The sequence below is a fragment of the Natrix helvetica genome, assembly GCF_964273705.1.
Source record: "Natrix helvetica genome assembly, chromosome: Z".
Lineage (NCBI taxonomy): Eukaryota > Metazoa > Chordata > Lepidosauria > Squamata > Natricidae > Natrix > Natrix helvetica.
The window spans coordinates 97,204,190-97,228,797 of NC_138554.1; the positions used below are offsets into that span (position 1 = coordinate 97,204,190).

General features: G+C 38.8%; 1 protein-coding gene across 4 annotated transcripts in view; it reads left to right on the top strand.

Annotated features, from left to right (window-relative positions):
- The window catches only part of ANKRD28 (ankyrin repeat domain 28), a 95,969-nt gene extending 71,774 nt beyond the window's left edge, over positions 1-24,195 (top strand). For 2 of the 4 annotated variants that reach the window (XM_081969833.1, XM_081969834.1), the window contains 7 exons: positions 511-598; positions 695-778; positions 3,491-3,636; positions 11,731-11,813; positions 12,484-12,566; positions 13,308-13,399; positions 20,594-24,193. In XM_081969833.1, coding sequence (XP_081825959.1) covers positions 511-598; positions 695-778; positions 3,491-3,636; positions 11,731-11,813; positions 12,484-12,566; positions 13,308-13,399; positions 20,594-20,880 — 863 coding nt within the window. In that variant the 3' untranslated portion in view covers positions 20,881-24,193. Of the gene's footprint in view, positions 1-510; positions 599-694; positions 779-3,490; positions 3,637-10,276; positions 10,384-11,730; positions 11,814-12,483; positions 12,567-13,307; positions 13,400-20,593 lie in introns of those variants that run through there. The other 2 variants (XM_081969832.1, XM_081969835.1) reach the window with 2 other exon arrangements.
- Positions 24,196-24,608: the final 413 nt, after the last annotated feature.

Genomic DNA, 24,608 nt, shown 5'->3' on the forward strand with positions numbered 1-24,608 from the left:
ATATATAATCAGTAAATTTATAAAACAGAAACCAATTCTGAAGTTTAGGCAGATTTTTAAATGTCTCTTAAGTGAAAAGCTAAAGAAATAGGAAAACCTACACATGTACAACTCCATTCTTGATTTCATCCTATAATTATTGCTCTTGGCTATCTGAAACACACACACACCAGAATAGTTATGAGCAACATGGTAGCTTCGTAGTGAAGATGCTCATCTCCCACTTGGAACGTTGAGAATTTAATCCTAAGTAGTGCTGATATTTCTCTCCTAGGGAGCAAGAAAAAATATCTGTTGTGAACTCTGTATGATGTCTGGAAGGGGTTCCAGCCCATAAATGCTTAGCTCTATTTGGTCGCCCAGACTCTACCAAGAATTAAGGGATTACAGGGTCATAAAAAGGGAGCTTTTTAATATTAGGATATTACTGTGGGTTAAATATATAAATGTTCATTAATTATAAAAATGAACTGTATTATGTGCTTATTCTCTGGTATTTAAAACTTTTAGGTCATGATTACTGTGTGGAATTTCTTTTGGATCAGGAAGTTTTTCAGAAAATGGAAGGCAATTCTTTCAGTCCATTACATTGTGCAGTGTAAGCAACTTCTGTGTGACTCCAAAATACTTCATTATGGTTTTTTTTAATCAAACTTCAGTTGTGGAATTAATTTCTTTTAAAATTCTTTAATAGGATAAATGATAACGAGGGTGCTGCTGAAATGCTAATTGATATACTGGGATCAGAAATTGTAAATTCTACAGATGCAAAGGCAAGGTAAAGTTGAAAATACTAAACTGAAGAATATTTTAAAATACTTAATTCTGATATTTTTTTAATCTTATATAGATATTAAATAAAATGAAACTATAGCCAAATAGGTATAACTGTGGATCTAATATATAACAAAGGTTGCTCTTTACCTTGAGTTTCTAACTGTTTTTTAGCTAGAGAGCCAATTTGAGGTAGTGGTTAAAGCTGGCCTGGAATCCAGGAGATTGTGAGTTCTAGTCTTGCCTTAGACCTAAAAAACATGGTGGGTGACTTTGGGCCAATTGTGCTCTCTCAGCCCAATTCATTTCACCCCACAGGGCTGCTGCTGTTATAAGAGGAGGAATGAGCCCCCTATTGAGTTGTATATGAAAAAGATGTATAGAACTCTTTAAAAATGTCCAAACCAGGTTCTGTCAGTAAAACTGCATGATTTGCATCTAGAAGGCAACAGACATGGTAGGCTTAGAAAAATCTCAGCATTTCTAAAGATATAAAAATAAAGAAGTGGAAGTAAAATAGGAGCAAGAGAAGAAGATGAAGGAAAAATAAGAAAAAAATTAAAAGTATATCTTAAAGATATTTTCTGCATCTTTCTGTTTTAGACAACTATCAGCCAGTTTTCAATCTTCTCTTTGTGGGAAAATTGTGGAGAAGGTGGTCAAATTGCAGTTAGGTTGTTGAAAAAAAGTATTATCTGAGCCTGCTTCAGTGTAGGAAGATAACTTGTTAGTTGTGCTTGTCAGTAATCTGAGAACAGGATGAGGGCAATACATCCATTTTTTAAATGTTTTATTGATATATTTTTCTTTAAAACATAAAATAAATATCTATATGAACAGTGTGTTGTCTGACTACTATTCATTTTGAATAACAAAAAGACAGTAAGCAGTAGTAATCATAATATGCATATCGATAATGGTCACATAATATTGGCATTAACTTACCCATACTAGAAAACTTTTATTATATAATTAATCATTCCCTTAATAATTTTATTTTCTAACCTCTGTTTCTGTTAATTAGCCATTGGTAAAACAAATCCCATGTTAAAAAGTATTCTGTTTCTTCCTTCTCCTTTATTTTTAATGTTAATTTGTCCATCTCTGCACATTCTAATACTTTTTTATGACACTTCCATCTGAAGGGATGTCTTCATTTTTCCACTATTGCGCAAAAACAATTCTGCTGCTGTTAACATATGGTTTAAAATCAATATGTTGCTTTATAATTTTTTCTAACCATGTATGTATTTTGGTCCAATTTTTTTTGCTTTTGGACATGTCTACTACATATGATAATACGAACCTGGTATCTGATTGCATTTCCAACATTTGGCAGACATGTTTTCATATCCATTCTTAATCACTCAGTAATTTTCAACACCATCAATTACGATATCTTTCTGGATCAACTGCAGGAGTTGGTAATGAGAGGCACATGGTTGCAGTGTTCCACTTGATATTGAAAGATGTGGAGAGATGGTGCTCATGACTCCTTGCTTCTAGGGTACCCCAGGGTTGATACTTTCCCTTCTCCTGTTTAACATGAATCTGCTGAATGAAGTCATCTGGTTTGAAGTCAATATCAGTATGCTGATGCTACCCAGCCTTACCTTAGGCTGAGCAAAGGAAGCTGTCAAGGTACTGATCTAGTGACTGGAGGCCACTCAGCTCTAGATGAGGAGGAACAGACTATGGCTCAATTCTGACATAACAGTGGTGCCATGTCCCTCCTTTGACAGATATATGTCTATTGTTGGTCTTGGATAAGGTTGAATTTCTCTATTTGAGACTGATGCACATTTGGGGGTCCTCCTGGAACTATAGATTCTGTTCAAAGAGTAGATATCAGCTGTGGTCAGGAGATCTTTATACAGATACATCTTGTGCACTGATTGCATCCCTTCCTTAACCAGGGAGTCCTACAGATAGTCATTCACATTTTGGTCACCTCACAACTGGACTACTGCAATATGCTCTTTATGCGGCAGTCTTCAAAGATCATCCAGAACCTACAATTGATTCACAATGCATCAATGCAAACAGTTAAGGGCACTTCTCTTGCTCATATGTCACCACTACTATATGAGCTAAATTAACTGCTAGTTGGCTGTTGGGTGCAATTCAGAGTGCTGGTTGTTACCTTTGAAACCCTTCATAACATAGGATCTAGTTACCTGAAGAAATCATTGTTTATGCCCACCACTACATACAAAGTGGTTGTATTCTAGGTCACTTCTGTTAATTGCTCCCATCTTGTAGAATCTAAGTAGCATGCCTTTTCTGTCACAGGCCCAAAGAGTATGAATGGCATCCTCTCTGCTGCTGTTCTAATCTTGGTTTGGTCCTAGGCCTGTGGTTAATGTAGTGTGTGTGTGTGTGTGTGATTTTTTGTTTTAATGGTCGCTTTTAGTCAGATCTTTTGTTTTGTCTATCATTTTCATTACTTTAGTTTAGTATTACATTTTGTAAACTGTCCAGAGTTGGCTAGAAGGCTATAATAAATTTAAATTAGAGGCTAGTGATTCTTTATGTGAGCACCATGTGCTACAACATTTTATAATTTATTCTTGTTCTTCCCTTATGTTCTTCCAGATTATACATTTAAGCATTTTTAAAGATTTATTAATACAGGCTCTTCTATATGAAATAATGGCTATATCAGAGTTCAATTGATTTTTGTTTCTAAGAACATATGTTTTTTTCTCCTTCTTAGAACTCCCCTACATGCAGCAGCCTTTACAGATCACGTAGAATGTTTACAGCTTTTGCTTAGCCATAATGCACAAGTAAACTCTGTAGATTCTTCTGGGAAGACACCTTTAATGATGGCTGCAGAAAATGGGCAAACAAATACAGTTGGTAAGATGAAAGCTAATTTTTATTGTTATTACTGTTAACCAATAATATACTACTGTAAAAACACAGCATTAGGATCAAAAGTTTTAAATAAAAAGTACCTAGGTCAACCCAAAAATTCAAGCAACGATATTCTCTGTTTTCTTAATAAATGAATTGGATTTCTAGCTAAAAATATAAATCTTTGTATAAGCATAGTGTTCCTTGAAGTAGAATTAACAAATCCGTGCAGCAAAACTGACAACCTGTGAATGATGGCAAAGAGATACAGACAGTTCTGATTCTTTGGTACCATCTAATGATCATCTGTATTGTTGCTGGCCAGATCTAGTAGTCCTACATAGAGTTGTGAAATTGGAAGAAATTGGTTAAACTCTGCTTAGGCGGTAGCTGTCCAGCAGCCACTTAAAACTATTACAGATCTTTCCATTAGCAAATCTTTTCTGACAGTTATGCTTAAAAGTTTGTGAATCCTTTTGAATTTTCAATATCTGCATAAATTTGACCCAAAATTATATGGCACACAAAAGTGTAAATTGGGAAATAATCCAAAACTATGTTATCATTTGAATAGGAAATTAAAATCAGGTCTTTCAATCAATGGAATGATAATCTTGAGTGTGAGAGGCCCTGGCTTATTTAAAGAACAGAATACTGGATATATTCACTATCAAAATATGATCTTCATAACGCAGGACTATTGAGATATGCCATGGCTCAAACAAAATTGATTTCAGTCCTAGCAGAATGGTACAAAATAATAGATGAATTGAACGAATCGATAGAACCCTTGATGTTGGAGATGTACAATGAGGCACTGATGAAAGCAAAAATACCGGATTCATGGAGGGAAGCACATATTACATTAATATTTAAAGAAGGTGCAGATAAAAAACAGATTCAAAACTATAGGCCAATCTCGTTGTTAAATGCCGACTATAAAATATTCACAACAATAATAGCGGAGAGATTGAAAAAAGTATTAAATAACTATATACATCCAGACCAAAATGGATTTTTCCCAACAAGAGAAATCAGGAATAACACTAGAATAATAGCAAATATTTTAGAGTACTATGAGGTGCATCCAGAGAAACAAGTGGCACTTGTCTTTCTGGATGCACAGAAGGCATTTGACAATTTAAATTGGGAATTCATGACACAACAAATTAAGAATATGAAATTAGGGGACCAATTTGAAAGCTTAATAGAAACGATATGCTCCACCCAAAGGGCAAATATATTATTAAATGGGGAAAGTACAGAGACCTTTAAAATAATGAAAGGAGTAAGGCAGGGTTGTCCACTATCACCTCTTCTCTTTATCCTGACACTTGAAAGTCTTTAAATAAGAATTAGACAAAATTCGGAGATAAGAGGAACTAAAATTAAAAAAGAGGAGTATAAAATTCAGGCCTTTGCATATGATTTGGTATTCATTGTAGAAGACTCACTAGAAACAGGAAATAGCTTAATGCGAGAATTAAGAAAATATGGAGAGGTAGCAGGGTTAAAGATTAATAGAGAAAAGACTAAAATGATAACTAAAAATTTGAAGGAAGAACAAAATAAAGAATTAGAAAGAATAATAGGACTGCAAGTGACAAAGAAAGTTAAATATCTTGGAATATGGCTAACTGCAAAGTGCTCAACTATAAAAGAAAATAATTATACAAAATTAGTGCAACAAATAAAAAAGGATCTAGACTTATGGGGGAAACTACAACTATCATTATTAGGGAAAATAGCAGCGATAAAAATGACTGTACTACCGAGAATATTATATTTATTTCAAACAATCCCCATAAAATTAGGAAAAAACTTTTTTACTGAATTGAATAAGATTATATTAAAATTTATATGACAAGGGAAGAAAGCCAGGATAAAGTTGAAAGCTCTACAGGATGACAGAAGCAGAGGTGGTATGGGACTCCCTGACTGGGAGCTTTATTACAAAGCAGCAGCACTAACATGGATCAGGGATTGGATAAATTTAAAAAATAAAAGAATACTAACATTAGAGGGCCACGATTTGTAAATGGGATGGCATTTTTTCCTATGGGAAGAGGGTAAAAAGAAACAAAAATACTTTCACAGACACTATATTAGAGATACACTGATACAGGTCTGGAATAAAATTAGACAAAAACATTACATGAAAACACCAACATGGCTTTCCACTATGGAAGCCATGACACATCCCAATACACTAGATCTATCGAAAATGGTTAAATATAGTGAAATTTTAGACAGCCAAAGGAATTTGAAAACAAATCAAGAATTAAAGGAGCAAAATATAAATATAGATTGGTGGCCATATCTCCAACTACAATTGAGATGCAAAAAAGATGTAAAAGAATATGGAATATACACAGAATTACAACAAATAGATAAAAAAAATAAACTCATAACGAAAATTTACAAATACTTATTAGAAGTAACATTAGAAGAAGAAAAAGTTAAAGGTTGCATGATAGGGTGGGCCAAAAACTTTAGTTACAACATAGATTTAGTGGATTGGGAAAGAATTTGGAACACAAATTATAAACTAACACGATCAGCAGCACTTTAAAAAAAATATGTACAAAATGTTTTATTGTTGGTATTTACCACCAACAAGATTGGCTAAAATGTACCCAAACATGAAGCCGACCTGCTGGAAGTGTAAAAAAGTACATGGGACTTTTTATCACATATGGTAGACCTGCCCGGAAACAAAAAATATTGGACAAAAATCTGGAAATGTGTGCAAGAAATTACAGGAGAACAAATAAAATACAAACCCGAAATCTTTCTGCTGGGAATAATCAAAGGGCAATATACAAAAAAAAATTAAGTACATATTAACACATTTGCTAACTACAGCTAGAATAGCATTTGCCCAATGCTGGAAACAAAATAATACCCCCTCGGATGAATTAGTGATTAAAAAAAACTTTGGATTGTGCAAAGATGGACAAATTAACACTGAAATTAAAAGATAAAGAAGAGTCGGAATATTATGAAATTTGGAACAATTGGTACAAATGGCTGCAAAACAAGAAAATTAATTAAGCTAAAAAACATATATAAATAATACATATAGAACTGTGTATAAAGGTGTGTAAATATAGAAGCAAAATATTACCGTATTTTTCGCCCTATAAGACGCTCTGGAATATAAGACGCACCCAATTTTAAAGGAGGAAAATCTAGAAAAAAAAGATTCTGAACCAAATACTGTAGTAAAATATTTTATATCAACTGTATAAAGTTAACAGCAGTTTAAGAACAATTTTATGTCAACTATGTAACATATTAAGAACTATCTTTACTCTCATTAACAGTCAGTAAAGTCAGTAAACAGTGAAAGTAACAAAAATAAGGCTGTAATGTTTTTATTCGAACCCCAAGAATTCCTCTTCTTCGCTGCTATCAGAAATGAGGAAGGACAGATCCACGCAGTCATTGTCATCACTTTCTTCCTCACTGGTGTTTGCCTGCCCCATTTTTAGATGACCCAGGTGGCTACATTCGGCGTATAAGACGCACCCAGATTTTCACCCTCTTTTTTGGAGTAAAAAAGTGTGTCTTATAGGGCGAAAAATACGGTATATACATGTACAGATATGATGACATAGCAATGTTGATATAATAACTGTAATGTGTTGTAGAAGGGAAAAAATAATTTAAAAAAGACTCAAAAAAAACCTGATTTCAGTAGATCTCCAAAAAACAGTTAACAAAATTATTTTCAAAGATTTTGGATTCAGCTAGTTCACCATCAGGCAGATAATATACAAATGAAGGCAATCAGCACCATTGAATTCTCCAGGAATTCAAGAGCGAAATGTGTAGTATTTTGGGAGATTTATCTTCATCTGTGACTTGTACCAAGGACATACTACATTTTAGGCCATATGTGTGCAGAAATACCGAAACTTTTAAAGAGATCACAAACTTTTAAGCTCCATTGTATGGTGAAGTAAACTTAAATATAGTTTTTAGTGGCAGTTGGTACCAAGAACTGTTGCTAAGCAATGTAGTGGTAAAGTAAAACATCATATGATAGGGCCAACTTATGTCAGCAATTCCAGTTGCAAGTTATTAAGTGAATCCCATACAGATATTAATCATGAAAACATGTGATTGTCATTTGCAACCTTTCAACAGCTTTTCCATTGACTTTGCTTGTTGGTAGCCAGCACTGAAAGTTGCAAGTGATGGGTCTATGACAATTCACCACAGCCAGCTCACTACGGCCAACTCACCGTGGCTAACTTGCTACAGTTAACTTGCCCTAGCCAACTTGCTGCAAGACACTCACTGTGGTCATCTCATCACAGGACAGCTCGGTGCGGGATAAGAGTTACATTAACACGGGTGTTGGCAACCCGTGGTTCTGGAGCCACATGCAGCTCTTTTGCCCCCCTGCTGTGACTCCCTGTTAGCTGAACCCATAACTGGCTGCCCCTGCCCCTTGCCCTCTCTTCCCAGTTACTCCTCGCCTGGTCTGAGAAGGTAAGGGCGAGGGCAGGGGTTGGAAACTCACTCCATGTTGTAATGGGCTCCAGGAGGAGAAGGGAAGACTATCTCCCTAATTGTGAAGCATGCCAAATTTAACTCTGCTGCGCAAGGCAATAGTGGGTGTGGATGTGGCAACAGCAGCGGCAGGCTGGGCCAATGTCTTGGACGAAAAGCAAGTCCAAGTGACTGAGGTGTGCGCAGCATCAACAAGGGCTGGAAGAAGAGGCAACTAAAGGGACGCTTCACTCCCGCTCAGGAATATGAAGCGAGTCTTCATCCCCGTCATCACCCTTACCTTCTCAGGCCAGGCGAGGAGTGACTGGGAAGGGAAGGCGAAGGCGGGGCCAGCCAGTGGTGGGTTCAGACAGAGGGAGAAAGAGAGAGCAGAGACAGAGAGGAAGAGAAGGGGGGGACAAAGAGAGAGAGAGATACCTGTTTCCCATAGAAAACACCAGGAGCCACAAAACCTGGGTAAGCGTGGCTGGGTGGGTCATGTGACTGTGGGAATGAGTGACATCGAGTTGGCCATTCCCACCCAGATTTTGTGGTTTTGTTTTCTGTGGGAAACGGGTCCAAATGGTTCTTTGAGTGTTTAAGGTCATCAAAGAAAGGATGCAAAAGGAGGGACAGAATGAAATGTAAATGGCAAAAATTAAAATAATTTTTTATTTATTTTAAATGATTACATAGAATTGTTAAATTGTCCTGCAGCAAGTTGTTCCATGGTGAGTTGGCCGTGGCGAGTTGGCCCATGGCAAGTTACCTGTGTTGAGTTGGCTGTGCAAGTTGGCCACAGCGAGTTGGCCATGGTGAACTGCAGCAAGTTGGCTGTGGCAAGTTGTCCCATTCTCTCAAATGGCAATCGTGCCAATAAGATGCTGTGACCATCATAATCACAAACAGTATCCAAGCACCTAAATTATAATCATAAGGCTATGAGAACACTGCAATGAATGCAATTTTGAGGACTAATCATAAGTCTCCAGTGCTGACAGGAGCATCAGCATAACATAGCCAATAGGTTGATCTACCAAGTTTTCAAAGATGCACACTTCATAAGCAAGTTCCACTAGGCAGTCCAGGAATGAGCAGTCCAAGTACCAATTCCAAGAACTGTAGAACTAGCAAGACAAGTCCAAATTCACAGACAAGAGCTGGGTGCTGGAATCATGGAGCTGAAGAAGAATATGCGTTGATAAAGTGAATGACTATCTCCATTCCATCTCATGCACCTGGTTAAATAATTCCAAATGCAATGTTTCTCATTAGGAGGGAAGAGATTGCTGCCTCGCAAGTAGCTTTGCCAACCTCCTCTGTGCTTCCCTTTGTTTCGTTTTTCGCGTCAATTGATTGGGTGGGTGTGGCAGCTGTTCTTCATTGAAGGCAGTCTGTTGCCACTCTACAGCACTAACCAGCGGCAGCCGTACCTCTACTTCTTTTGCTCATGCGAGTGGCTAGTCATCTGGTTGGGCGCTTTCCCTGATGTTCGATAGTCCAGAGATTGTATTCTCCTTAGCCATCAGGTTCTTGAGTGCTCCCTAGAATCCATGATGCCTCTTTCTGATGATCCTGGTTCCAGCTTGTCTTCATCATCAGAACTTGCAACTGATGAGGGTCAACTCATCTCATTTCGGAGTCTATCATAATTTTGAATGGTAGCTGACCATATGACCGAATAAACAAAGCAGTACCTGTAGTTGCAATTTGTATCCCTTATTTCTTTCCTACTGTCTGGTGGCCGTGGACAATAGCTCCTGACTATCATCCCCATGGCACCTTTAATATATCTTAATATTAATTTTTCTTATCTTTTCAGTTTCATAATTTTAGTTGTAGGATTAAATTAATTTTACCTTTCAAGGGGCATTTGAAACTTATACAGTCAATATAGGAAGTCTATATGTTCCAGTTAAAATGCCAGGTTTTTGAGATATAAATAAATCAGTATGATAAATTACTTCAGAATTCTTTTTACTTTTAATATAATATATAAACTATACAGCTCAATTGAAAAACAAATTGTAATTTTTAAGGAAAAAATAAACATACAATGGTTGCATAAAGATGCACCTTATTGAACTAATATTTTGTTGGAGCATATTTTGATTTTATGACAGCATTCATTCTTTTGGGATAGGAACCTATTAGCATGGCATATCTTGTCTTGGAAATCTTTGCCTGCTCTTTCTCACAAAAGTGTTCCACTTCCTAAGATTGCAATGGCATCTCCTGTCCACAAATTGGATTCAGATCCTGGCTCTGGTTGGACCATTTCAAAGTTTTGATCATCTTCTGGTGAAGCAATTCTTTTGTTGGTCTGGAGGTATGCTTTGGGTGATTGTCATGTTGAAAGGTGAAATTCATCTTTAACATTTTAGCAGAGGATTGACCGTTTTGTGCCAAAATAGACTGAAATTTGGAACAGTTCGTAATTCTTTCCATTCTGACTAAGCCTCCAGTTCCACTTGAAAAATACCACCCCCAAAATATAATATTGTCACCATCATGCTTCACTGTAGGTACAGTGTACTTTTGGTGATGCGTAATATTGTTTTTGTACCAAGCATACCTTTTGGAATTATGACCTCAAAAATTAAATCCTGGTCTCATCGACCATAATATATTTTCTCATATGCTTTTGTCAGACTTTATATAGGTTTTTGCTAAATTTAGCTGTGCTTGGGTGTTTTTCTTTAGGCTTCCGTCTGGCCAACTTACCCACAGCCCAGAATAACATGGGAGATTATTGTCACATGTAGTACGCAACCAGTGCTTACCAGAATTCTTGCAGCTCCTTTAATGTTGCAATAGGCCTCGTCCCAGCCTCTCAGAGCAGTTTTCTTTCTTGTTTTTTCATCAGTTTTGGAGAGACATCCAATTCTTCATAAGATCACTGTTGTGCCATATATTCTCCACTTGTGGATGATAGTCTTCACTGTGTTCTATGGTATATGCAGTGCATTGGAAAAAAATTGTATGCTTCTCCTGACTGATACCTTCCAACAATAAGATCCCTTTGATGCTTTGTAAGCTCTTTGCAGAGCATGGCTTGTGCTGTAAGAGACAACTGAGTAAATGTCAGAAAAATCCTACTAGCACAACTGAACTTTATGTGGGCTTGAACAGAGTCACTTTAAGCGAATGGAGGTGTGTATTGACAACAATTTAACATCAGTTTGAGTGTAATTGGTTGATCCCTACCTATAAAGGGTATGAACACCTATGAGCCACATTATTCTTTTTTTTCCTCATTAATTTAATTTGTTTTTCAATTGAAATGTACAGCTTAAATGGTATATTAAAAGTGAAAGAATTATGAAGTAATTTATCTTGGTGTGACTTTTTTTACATTTCAAACACTTAGCATTTTAACAGGGCTGTATAGACTTTATATATCCACTGTATGAATGAAGTGCTATCAGCATTACAGTGTAAAAAATAATAATTCAGAAATCTTTCAAACTATTTACAAATCAGAGCCATGAATCTCTGTTGATAAGAAATGAATTTTAGAGTATAAATGTATACCATGCAAGTGCCTGTTGACAAATTTAGCTTTTTAGTTAATATAGTATTCTATTTTTTCCCCAGAGGTATTGGTTAGCAGTGCTAAAGCTGATCTGACTTTGCAAGATAAGTGTAAAAACACTGCACTACATCTGGCTTGCAGCAAGGTATATATGATTTTCTGATTTGAAGCTTCTGTGATGTATTGCTGCTGCTGTTCTTGTAATTTTATCCTCATAAATTAAGCTGCTCCAGACCAGCAGTGGCAGTACACCATTTCAACTGCAGTAGGAAGTAAATATTTCTTCTCTACACTTATATGTGATGAGAATAGGGGATTTTTTTTCTGATTATTATTTCTTGGTCTAACCAGATAATGAGGGAGAAACACATTTTAACAAGAATCTAAGAGCTTAATTTATTTTATTCTTTATCTATTTTATTTATATATCAGTTCCATTTCCATAAAACATATCTATCACTGGATTTGGCCAAAGAAAAAGCAGGGTGATACCTCAACGGGATGAAGGGAGATTTTTTTTTAGAAACAGGAAATATAGCCACTAGGGTAAAGGCAAGTGAAGTATTATATAGAATATTCAAAAATCTTGTGCCAGGCATGAACTCTATTTTAATAAACTATCTAGTATACCATATTATTCTTTATTTTGTCAATAAAACTCCATCTTTAAGTTACAGCTATATGTTCCTTAAGTGTCTGCATTTGTTATGGATTGTTTCAAGAGTAGAAGCTGGTGTTTTCTAAGCCTTGAAGAAATAAATATTACTTTTTAAAAGATAAATAATATACCAATTTTTCTTTCTGTCTCTTTTTAGGGTCATGAAACCAGTGCCTTGTTAATATTAGAGAAGATTACAGATAGAAATCTGATCAATGCTACCAATACAGCATTGCAGACGTAAGCAAATATTGTTTGGCCTAATATTACACCATATTTTTGTAGTGAAAGATTAACCTTGATTAATGTGCTCTTGGTCTCATAGCTGAGAGAAAACCCTTCTGCTATAAAGTTAATCATAATTTTGTGTCATTTAATCAATAAAAAAATATTAACTTTTGTTTATAAACAGATTATAATAATTTATGGATTTAAATGCTTTTATCAATGTCATTGAACCTAAGCAATCTATGTCTGTAGAGATTCTCAGTCATCCAGGTCATGGTTGTCCCAAAGGTGCTTTTTCATAAGGGAACTGGACTAAGCAATCTATTTAATGCAAATAATATAACCATAGTATTAACAATAAACATTTAGATACAAGTAGGTTGAAATCCAAATAGCTGCTGATTTTCGTGCAATATAGATTCACTATTTACATATTCTCACTATTAACTCTTAAGACATACAACAAGCAATTTACATATCTGCTTCATATTTATGTTTATTTGTTACAAATATTTTATGCTTAAATCATGTAGTCATTTTTAGATAATTTATTCTAATAAAGTGAAAATTGTTCTTTTTCCTGCTCTAGAAATGCCTGGGATTTGTTTTTGTTACATTTTGCATCCAAATTTTTAGTGCTAAGGATACAGAAAAAGAAATAACTAGCTGTAAAAGATATCTGTAGATTGATCCTTGTGTACATTGCTGATTTTTTGTTGCAGTGTTTTCATACTTTGTGGGTTTTCTGCACAGGCCGTTACATGTTGCTGCACGAAATGGATTAACGGTTGTAGTTCAAGAACTTCTGGGGAAAGGAGCAAGTGTACTTGCAGTAGATGAAAATGGTAAGTGGATGAAAACAGGCACACTATTTTAGATAGGTTGGCTTTATTTTGAAATTATAATAATTGGGATTCATCCATGAATTTAATTGTTTCTTTGATGGTTGCTATAAAATGAGCATAGTAAATTTACTTCAAATATTTTCTTCCCTATTTTTAAAATATTTATAGTTATACAAATCACATTTCTTTAAAAAAAATACTGAAAAAGTCCATGACAAATTGTAGATTCTCCTGTGCGCTGCTTGGACAGTCCAAGCATGGGTTAACACAGTCTAACTGCCCTAGGACTGAGTGAGTTTTTTATTGTTGACCACGCCTCCCTTTGCCTCTGCAATTCAGTTTTAAAAACTCAGTCCGCCCGTTTGGACTGTTGCAGGGGAGTTCCTCAGTCTTATGACAGTTATACTGTACTCCCCAAAATTAATTAACGAGTAATCAAATGATAGATTAAATTCCTTAAAGGTTGACACGCCAGGAGAATTGGAAGAGAAATTCTACAGCCGGAGTGACCGTCAGGAAACGTCAGTAAGGAGCGCGGGGTTCTGTGAGCTGCCCGGCGGCTGCCGGCGCTCGAGCTGAGGGCGGGAAACCTCCGCATCGATCAGCTTTGCCCCTTTTCGCGTTTCTAGGCTACCTGGGAGGAGCGCTGAGGCTCTCCAGAGTAGCGAAGGGATTTCCCTCGTCCAGTGGCTGCGGTGGCTACCTTAGGGGGTTCGCGCACCTTTCGCCGCCTCCCCGAACTAGCGCCGGCCATTTTAAGGCTTTCACACGCTTTTTTGCCGCTTGCCTGATTCACCACTTGCATTTGCAAGGTTTTGCGCGCTTTTTGGCCGCAAACCATGCAATTTCAGGGCTGAGAGCTGCGCGCGCAGCGGTGGCCATTTTCTTTGTGAAACGGCACTCCGAGGAGAGCAGACACAACGCAAGATGTGTTTTTCGCCTCAGTGACGAATACCAACGACTCGAGGGCCGCGTCTGGGAGTCCAGCTAGGCCCACCTCATCTGGCTACAGATCTCCACCTAATCTAAAGGCGGCACCGACAGGTTAGAGGGTACTGTCCCTCGGGCTTCCCTCCTAACCCTCAGTAAATTGATAGGCGTTCTCAGGCCGACTGGCCACGCCTTGAGCCCTTCTCCACCTCCATCCCAGCCATCTTACCCTGTTTTGCCACCTCCAACCATGGCAGACAAAGGGTCAGGGGAAATGCAGGCTGGGCCTTCCTCAAAGAGGAGCAAATTAGATCTAGCTCCTAGTGGGGGCAAAGGGGGCAGGAACGGTACTAGAAGGGCATCTCCAGATCCCCAGGGCTGTGGGGACAAGGGCAAAGAAAGCAGTCGAAAGAATAAGGCCCCACAACCTCCTAGGCCTGATAGGTCTCCAAACCGAATGGAGCCTTCACCAGACCGATCCCCAAAACAAATTAGGGAGGAAAGGCCTGCTTCCCCCCCAGGGGTCAGGTCACCCCCCTCCTCGGGGGAAATATCTAGGGACTCCTCTCCAGATGCCTCCTGGGGATATCCCGATTCTCCCAGTTCCTCCATCAGAGAGGAATTGGGCCCAAGTCAGGCCTTCAACACTGAAGGGGACTATTACAATACCAGAAGGGGCAGGAAGCGTCCCGCTCCTACCCCAGTCCGTCCCAGGGAGGACAAAGGGTCCCATCTGTCTGCTGAAATGAGAGAAATAATCTCTCAGGCCATCTCCCAAGGCATTGCTGAGGGCCTACAGCAGAGGGAAGCTCCCACTTCTAGTGGAGCCAAACCAAAAACCCCAGTGACTCAGAATAGGGAGGAAAACCCCCCGTCTCCTGGCACCTCAGTGGCTACTGAGGAGTCAGGATGGGAAGAGGGTGAAATCGATGATTTTGAATTATCTGCAGATGAGGACCTTCCCCCTGATAAGCCAGCCTTCACGGGGTTGTTCAAACCCTCTTTGTTCAAATCCATCCTGCATAAGGCAAAGGCTGCAACTGAATTGGGTGCTGCTCCAAAAGGTACCACCACTTCCTCTTCGTCCTCTAAGGACCATAAAGAGGGACTATTTAACGAGCCAGCTCCCACTGTAGATGAAATCCCTGTGCCAGATTTATTTCTGGACGTGGTCCAGAGGCAATGGATTCAACCAGGCACCCTCACTAATCCCAGCGGAGGTGACAAATCACTTTACGCTGTAGAATCTAAGATGGAAGAGGTATTAAAGTTACCTGAGGTAGATGCCCCGGTCATATCCCTGACTTCATCCCAAAATCTACCAGCTGACCTGCTAGAGGGTCTCAAAGCAGAAGACAAGCGCTCTGAAAAGGCATGTCATAAGACTCACCAGGCGGCTGCCTGGGCCATCAGAGCATCCACCTCTGCTTCCTTTTTTATCAGATCCTCTCTTCTCTGGCTCCGCCAGCTGAGATCCAGACCCCCTTCTGGGGGATCTCGCTGGAAACACGACATCAATAAAATCATCACGGCGGTAGAGTATTCTGCGGATGCCTCCCTGAACGCAGCAAAATTTGCATCCAGGGCCTTGGCGTCCAATGTTACCTCCCGGCGCCTCCTGTGGCTACGCCACTGGCAGGCGGACATGAAGGCGAAGTGGAAGCTCGCTTCCGCCCCCTTCAAAGGGGGACAGCTCTTTGGGGAGGCTCTGGATAAGTTTACCATTGAGACCAAAGACAAACGGAAAATACTACCAGCCACCCTTAAGAAGCATGATCGCAAAGGACCTGGTTCCTTCAGGAAACAGACCTTTAGATCTCAGGAGAATAACCAAGCTTCCACTTCAGGCACCTACCAGAGAAACTTCTCTCAGACGGGGGATAGGGGTCAGGATAGGAACTCCTACAGTACCAGGGGCAGGCAACACCAGTCGCAGTCCTTTCGGAAGCCATTTCGTGGCGGCTCCAACTCCCGCCAGTTTCGTAGAGGGAAATGACCACCAAGGGACACCTCCCATAGGGGGTCGGCTCCAGATGTACGCCGACAGGTGGGAGGAGATCACATCAGACTCCTGGGTCCTGAATACAATCAGGAAGGGCCTAGTACTAGAGTTCCTATCATTTCCACAACGGAAGTTCATCCGTTGCCCAATCCCCAAAAATCCCCAGAAAAGGATTCTCATGCAGATGGAAATTGACCATCTGCTCACAATAAAAGCCATAGAACCCGTTCCAAGGGATCAGGAGAGGCGGGGATTCTACTCCATCCTCTTCCTGGTCCCAAAGAACTTGGGTGGATGGAGGGCCATCTTGGACCTAAAGTGTCTAAATCAACATTTAGCATACAGAAGGTTCAAGATGCAATCCCTCCAATCCATCCTAGAATGCACAAGTCAGGGAGATCTACTCACGTCAATAGATTTGAGGGAGGCTTACCTGCATGTCCCAATTCATTTGGCACACAGAAGGTTCCTGAGGTTCCACTACGACGGGAGGCATTATCAGTACAGGGCCCTGCCCTTCGGCCTCTCGTCTGCCCCCAGGACCTTCACAAAGATACTGGCAGTTCTGGCAGCCCACCTCAGGAACCGACTGATTCGTCTAGAATGCTATCTAGACGACATCATTATCCACTCGTCCAGCCTTGCTCAGGCGCGGAGAGACCTTCAGACAACCATCCAGACACTGGAGAGACACGGCTTCTCGGTGAACAGGGAGAAAAGCCATCTGGTACCGACGACCCGCATCCAGCATCTCGGCACCGTCATAGACTCCAAGACATGCCAGGTATTCCTGTCGCCAGACAGGATGAAAAACCTCCAAAACAAACTCTTGCTGTGCAAAAGGAAAAGGTCAGTGCCGATCTTGCATCTATCCCAGCTTCTGGGAATCATAATTTCGTGCATACAAGTGGTTCCCTGGGCCAGACTTCATGCCAGGGAACTGCAGTGGTTCCTCCTGCCAATGCAGAGGGCCAAAACAAGCAACTCACTACGAAAGGTAATCCTGCCACCCAAGGTGATCCGCTCCCTTGCCTGGTGGAGAACAGCAGCAGTGCAAAAAGGGTCTCCCTTCAAGGAGCCCGAAAGACTAGTAGTGACAACCGATGCAAGCCTGTTGGGCTGGGGAGCACATTGTCAGGGCCAACTTGCTCAGGGCACGTGGACACTGAGGGAGGCGGGCCACAGCATAAACTGGCTGGAACTGAGAGCGGCCCGCCTCGCACTCCGTCAATTTGCTCCTCACATTGTGGGCCATCATGTACTGTTACTAACAGACAATGTTGCTACAAAGGCTCACATCAACAGGCAGGGCGGCACGCACTCCAGAAGCCTCATGCGAGAGGCAGAGGCACTGGGCAGATGGGCGGAGAGGCATCTGTCGTCCATCAGATCGGACCACATAGCGGGAACAAGCAATCGGGAAGCGGATTGGCTGAGTCGGCAGACGATCGATCACTCCGAATGGAGACTGCATCCAGACATCTTCAGTCAGATCGTGGAGAAATTCGGCGAACCGCAAGTAGACCTCTTTGCCACACACAACAACACACACCTACCCCCGATTCTTCTCCCGCTATTACACTCCTCTAGCAGAGGGAACGGACGCCCTGAGGAGCCGTTGGCCCCCGGGCCTTCTGTATGCCTTTCCGCCGTTGCCTCTCGTTCCACACGTAGTGTCAAAGCTGTTAACGGAAAAGGCAGAACTCCTGCTTGTGGCGCCTCACTGGCCCAGGAGGCCCTGGTATGCCGACCTTGTCAGTCTCTCCATTCGCAACCCGTGGAGAATACCTCAGGAGCAAATCTCCCTCAGCCAGGGACACATCAGTCATCCGGACCCCCAGTGGCTACAACTAGCCGTCTGGCACTTGAGGGGGATCTCCTGAGGAAACAGGACTTCTCTGACAAGGTCATCCAAACTATCCAGGCGTCCAGGCGACCTTCCACCAATAGAATATATGAGGCCACGTGGAACGCATTTTCGGCCTGGTGCGGCAAGAACGGTGTCCAGGACACTTCAGCTTCAATTCCTAACCTTGACTTTTTGCAGGAAGGGTTGGACAAGGGTTTAGCGCCTAACACGCTCAGAAGGCAGGTGGCGGCGCTGTCCACCATCCTGTCATGTCATTCACGTCGACCCTTGAGCCAACATCCTCAAGTCAAAAGCTTTCTGAAAGGTGCGGTGAACATCTGCCCCCAGGCAGTTCATCGTTACCCTTCCTGGAGTTTGCCCCTAGTATTAAAAGCACTCACCGGGGCTCCATTTGAACCGTTACGTAAGACTAGTCTCCGTCATTTGTCACTCAAGACGGTTTTTCTTATAGCCATCACGTCCGCACGCAGAATATCTGAACTGGCTGCGTTGTCTGTAAGGGAGGACCTTTGTATTGTTCATACAGACAGGGTCATTCTAAGGATTGATCCCACTTTCATTCCAAAGATGAATACGCACTTTCACAGATCACAAGAGGTGATTCTTCCCAATTTCTGCCCTAAAGCAGTTCATCCAACAGAAAAACTTTGGCATAAATTGGACGTGCGGAGGGCAGTGCGCATTTACATTGAGAGGACCAAGGAATTTTGCCATTCCGAATCCTTCTTTATTTCCTTCCTGCCTGGGTCGCTCGGTCGTAAGGTGTCTTCACACACGATCGGACGCTGGTTGAGGGCCTGCATAAAACTTGCCTATGAACACCAAGGCAAGGCATCCCCTGGCAACGTGACAGCGCACTCAACAAGGAGCGCAGCGACCTCGGCGGCATGGGCGACCCAGGCTTCCATCTTTGATATCTGCAGAGCGGCCACGTGGGCTTCTCCCACAGCATTCATAAAAAACTATAAAATAGACACCTTTGCCTCAGCTGAAGCCTCCTTTGGACGTAGGGTCTTACAGAAGGTGGTTGAGGCTTCAGACTCGTTGGAATCTACCCGCCCTGGGACACAATAGCTTGGGTATGTCCCATGCTTGGACTGTCCAAGAAGCGCACAGGAGAAAGACCGTTGTCTTACCTGAACGGTTGTTCTCTGGGCGCTGCGGGACAGTTCAACCCCACCCAGGGGTTGAGGAGCTACAGGCAACAGGTCTACGTTCCAAGTCTTCGTTTTTAAAACTGAATTGCAGAGGCAAAGGGAGGCGTGGTCAACAATAAAAAACTCACTCAGTCCTAGGGCAGTTAGACTGTGTTAACCCATGCTTGGACTGTCCCGCAGCGCCCAGAGAACGACCGTTCAGGTAAGACAACGGTCTTTTTCTCTCTCTATTGCTTTATAGCAGTAATCTATGAATAGATTTATAAATCAATATTGCCAAATATGTGTTCCTTAAAGTGAAGGGTGGGGGAAAGGGTATTTGAGAAGGTTGCTTATCAATGTCCCATCATGAGTACACCTTTCATTGTTTCTTATAGGTATTTTTTCTCTCTCTTCCTCTCTCTGTATTTGCTTTAGAGGAAAACTGATATTCTATAAAGAAAGAATAGACAAATATTTGAGGGGTCCTTCATGCTCTCTGAGTTTGTTTCATTCCCTAATTAGGTAACATCATCAGCGCTAGTCTAGAGCAGGGTGTCTAACTCACGTCACGGTGGCGTCACATGAGATATTGGGACTTTTTTCCCCTTTGCTAAATCGGGCAAGGGCAGGGTCAGTGCATGACACATCCGGCCCATGGGCCAGGAGTTTGACAGCCCTGGTCTAGAGTCTCTAGACCAGCACTAATGCTGTTACCTAGTTAGAGAATGAAAAAAGAAAACAAGCAAGCTCAGAGAGCACCAAGGACCCTTTATTTCAACCTTAAGCTACAAATATTCTCCTTTATTGAGACAAATATTTGATGTCCAGCGGGCTGTTTTATGGGTTATAATATAATATTTTTAGTATTTCTTATGAAATTGCATTACCAGTTTTCAATAAAAATAGGTTTAATTGCATTGAGGTTCAAAATTAAATATATTGGCTATTACATATTACCCATTATTTAGGTATTTTAATAACCAACTTGTCCAAGAAAATTGTTTAGTTGTGATAGATTTTATATCTTTCACATTAGAAGTTCTGATTCATTTCCTTTTTTAATGATTTCAGGAATATAGTGCTAATGTTTTTTAGAGGTGGCCCCATAATTATTTAAATTAAAATGCAAAATTATAATCCAGTTAGAATTATATATTTATTTTTTAAGCATAAAAATGTTACATTTTGCTTTTACATCCACAGCAGAACTCAAAGAAAGTAAAATAAAATTATTACTTTTCTCTCGCCTCTAGGTTATACACCAGCATTGGCCTGTGCTCCAAATAAAGATGTGGCTGACTGCTTAGCTCTCATTCTGGCTACAATGATGCCTGTTTCATCAAGCAGCCAAATACCTTCTCTTACATTTAATTCCATTAATCATTATACTACCAGTTCAAAAGCGGTTACCTTTGATTCTTCACCAATTACTCGAAGTGAACATAGCTCTTTTTGTAGTTTCAACAACATTGGGAGGGAAGATGGCTATTCATATACAGAAGAAGATGAACTTAATGACTCTGATTCGGAAACCTATTAAAAAGCTTCGTTAGAAGTCTGAAAAGTAAACTTACTTGCTGAATTTCCAGTTTGTTATTGGAGAAAGATGTCTTGCTGAATATAAAAAAAGGACAACCCAAGGGGAAGATTTCTTTAACAAAAGTATGGGGATATACGAAAAATATGACGAGAGATTTTTTAAAAGCTGGTTATGAAAGAAATGGTTGGAATCTATGATTGAAAAAGTTACCGAGAATGTTATTTAATTGCAATGTACTGGTTTTAATTAATAATCCCAATGGTGGTGCATCTTTGTATAAAGAAATATGCAATTATACATCAAAATGGACAATACATTCAAATCTTAACTATAAAAACTAAGATCATTTTGAAGGCAATAATTGAGTTTGGTACAGAAGGCATTGTTTGTGCTGCAAATTGCCAAAGGACCAAATAACTTAAGACTTTTTTTAAATTTTAAAAACCATTTATGATAACACTTGAATATCTTAAACAAGTAGTAGTCTTAACCCTTAAATTACAACTAGCAATTAATCTCAAATTGGTTTTAACTATTGATTTGTTTTTAATCATCTGATAGCCTTCCGACACTATTAAATGTACCATAAAAATACAGCTTTTAATTAGTTAGACTTTTACGGTACTAAAGCTGTTACTAGCTGAACCAGGAATTTTAAGGGTAAAATGAATACAAATGCAGCAATGTAGTAATCACTGCTCAGCTTTCTTTTATTTATCACAAAGAAAAAAGAGGGATGCAAAGATACGCACACACACACAAATACAGACTGGGGGGAGGGGGATTCTCTGGGCAAGTCAAACCATCAAAAATATAACTGCAATATCCTGGTATTTTATTAGGCTGCCTTATAGAATACTATTTCTTAAATTCACCCAATATTTTACTTAATTTAATGAATGATATTGGTGCCTCTATGGTGTACATATAATTAAAAATGTTTTTTAAGGCTAAGAATATGACTGAACAGAATACAATAAAATACTTTTACCAAAAAGGTACAATGTCGGATCTTGGAAACAAACAGAAGTGGTTCATTTTATAATTTTTCAAATGATGCTGATCCTTCTGTTACAGTAAAAAACTATCTGTGTTGGTCTAATTTATAATAGGCTCCTGTAAAAAATATAAACATGAAAGAATGGCATTTTCCCCTCAAGTTGGTTTGTTAAAATAGAACTTGTTCAAATAGAACTTTATTTGGTTCTGCTTTAATTGAAAAATTAAATAGTATAATTATTACTTGCTTTGGTTATGTACATGCAAGACTATCTTGCATGATAAGGTTATAGCAAATGGATCCCTACCTTCTTTTATTCTTTTTGTATTGTGAAACTGGAAACCTTAATACCATTGTAAACTATCATCTTGTTTTCTGAACATAGTGTGAAAACACAAGACAGTATTTTGATCTATTTGATAATTTTGTGGGTTTTTTGAAGAATTAACGAGCATGTACATAGAAATAGCATTTGCTTGAATACTGTACTTACCTGCACTCTTTCAGTACATCAAGATTACTGTGTATATTTTACAGAATATAATAAAATCCAAATGTGAGAATTGTATAATGAATAATTTATGTATCATTATGGAGTATTGAGAATTAATTCAAATTTATTGTATTGAAACCTCAGATTTATAAATCTTATTGTGCAATGCTTTTTTTCCCTTTATTCTAAAGCAATAATTAGCTTAACTGGTATCTGAATTAGCAGTAATTCAGATATTTAAATATATATTTTGGGGACCTTGTTATCTTTTTATTTAATTTGGATTTAATTTCTGAAAGAATCATAGCTATTATTGGGCAGTTGAAAACATCTTGAAAGTCTGAGGTTTTCTTTTCTGTATCACTTTATATACAGTAATGTCTAAAATGGAATAATATAAAAGTCTAGTAATTAATTAGCTGGGTATCAACATGCTCTTCATAAGACTTCCTTTTTACTTCACAATTAACTCTGAAATCAATATTTATTTTATAAATGAAGCTACCAACCTTTTGAACATTTGAATTGATGATGAACTATGAGACATTTAGTTACTTGTTTTACGCAATCAAATCATTGATTTGTCTTGTATTTTTCTCAAAATCTTTAGGAAGGAAAAAGAAAACACAATAAAACAGTAAAGTCATATTTACCCTATTTAAATAATAACTTCCAATATCTTTCATTGATCTATACATCAGCAATTAGCAACAAAATAAAATCTATGTTAGTCAGTTTTAAAAACATACAATTCTATTCAGATTCTTATAATTCAATCCAGAGCAGCTAAAACTGATAAATAATGTATTCCTTATTTCTTCATTTAAATCCTCAATAAAAAGCAAAACAAAAATCAGTTGGATTCCAACTTTATATTCAGAGCACATAATTCCCTGAATTGAAATGCTGTGAAAGCTTTTTTTCTGATCTAATACAGTGCCTTTTGGAATATAAGCAGGCAATACAAAGAAGGTAGACACAAAATATGGCTCCAACTAGTTTGATAATTTAGAAGATTATATCGGACACACAAAGACAAAGGCCATTCTGGAACAGTAAAACACAACCGTAATGAGTATAATATTTGCACAGAATAAAAAGAATACTGTAATATTCCAAAACTTGGTACCAATTTTGCTATTTCACCATCAAATGTAAAAGACAGTGTATGAAACAACATAAAACTATTATATGTGCTACTTCATATTGCAGATGAGCAAGTCTCAACATACCCCAGTCCTCTCATGAAAAATGCAAATACACTGTTCGTCCTTGAACATTACATCAACTTCTTACAGTCCAGTTTATATCCCAAGACGCCAACAATGCATTATTTTTAGTTTCAGTTCTAGGGACATCTACTTAAGTCAGTTTCTTACCTACAATTGGAATGTAATGCCAAAGCAAAGGGGGTTGACACAGCATTTGAAATGAATATGCTTCTATAATAAGTGCTTTTCTACAAGGAATTGGATATATAAAAAAGCAGAGGTTACATTCAACACTTGATACAATGCAATAGAAGTCTTAAATTAGTCCTGTTCAAAAAACCTGAAAAGATCCCTTTAGTTCTAAGAAAGTTCAGTTTTGTTTAATATGTATACCTTGGAAATGGTAATTCTATGTTTACATTTTATACCATCCTCCCCACAAACCTCAGAATATGAGTTCTGAAAAAATAAAAAAGGTTATCACTAAAGATTGCAATAATTTTGAGTAAAGTTTTATTTTGATTTTCTAAAAAAGTGAATGAATCGATTCAACAAAATTCAATAAAAGAAGAATAATGTATTCCTTTTCTTTTACAACTCTGTAATCACTTTATTTGGGTTGGAGACAAGGTGCCTGAGTGGAGCTGAGTATTTACCGGTTGGATGCCCTTCCTGACATGTATGTGGAGTTTGCAGCAGATATTTTCTCTTTGTGCCCTTGATAGAGAAATATGCCGCTGCCTAGGGTTGAACTCTCAACCATCTGAAGCAAGTTTCTCCACCTCTAGGCCACATCACTGCTCAAAAGAATAATAATGTATAAGTATTTTTTGTAGAACCTTAAATACCTGGATCTCAGAATAGAAATTTGCTGGTATTTTTTTTTCAAAAAAAAAACAAACCAGCAAATTACTAATATTCTTCATTTTGCTTTAAACTCTATCTTATTGTATTAATAGTTGTATTTGTAATATTTTATATTTTATTTTATCCAATATTTTATCCAATACTGATGTCTGCATAT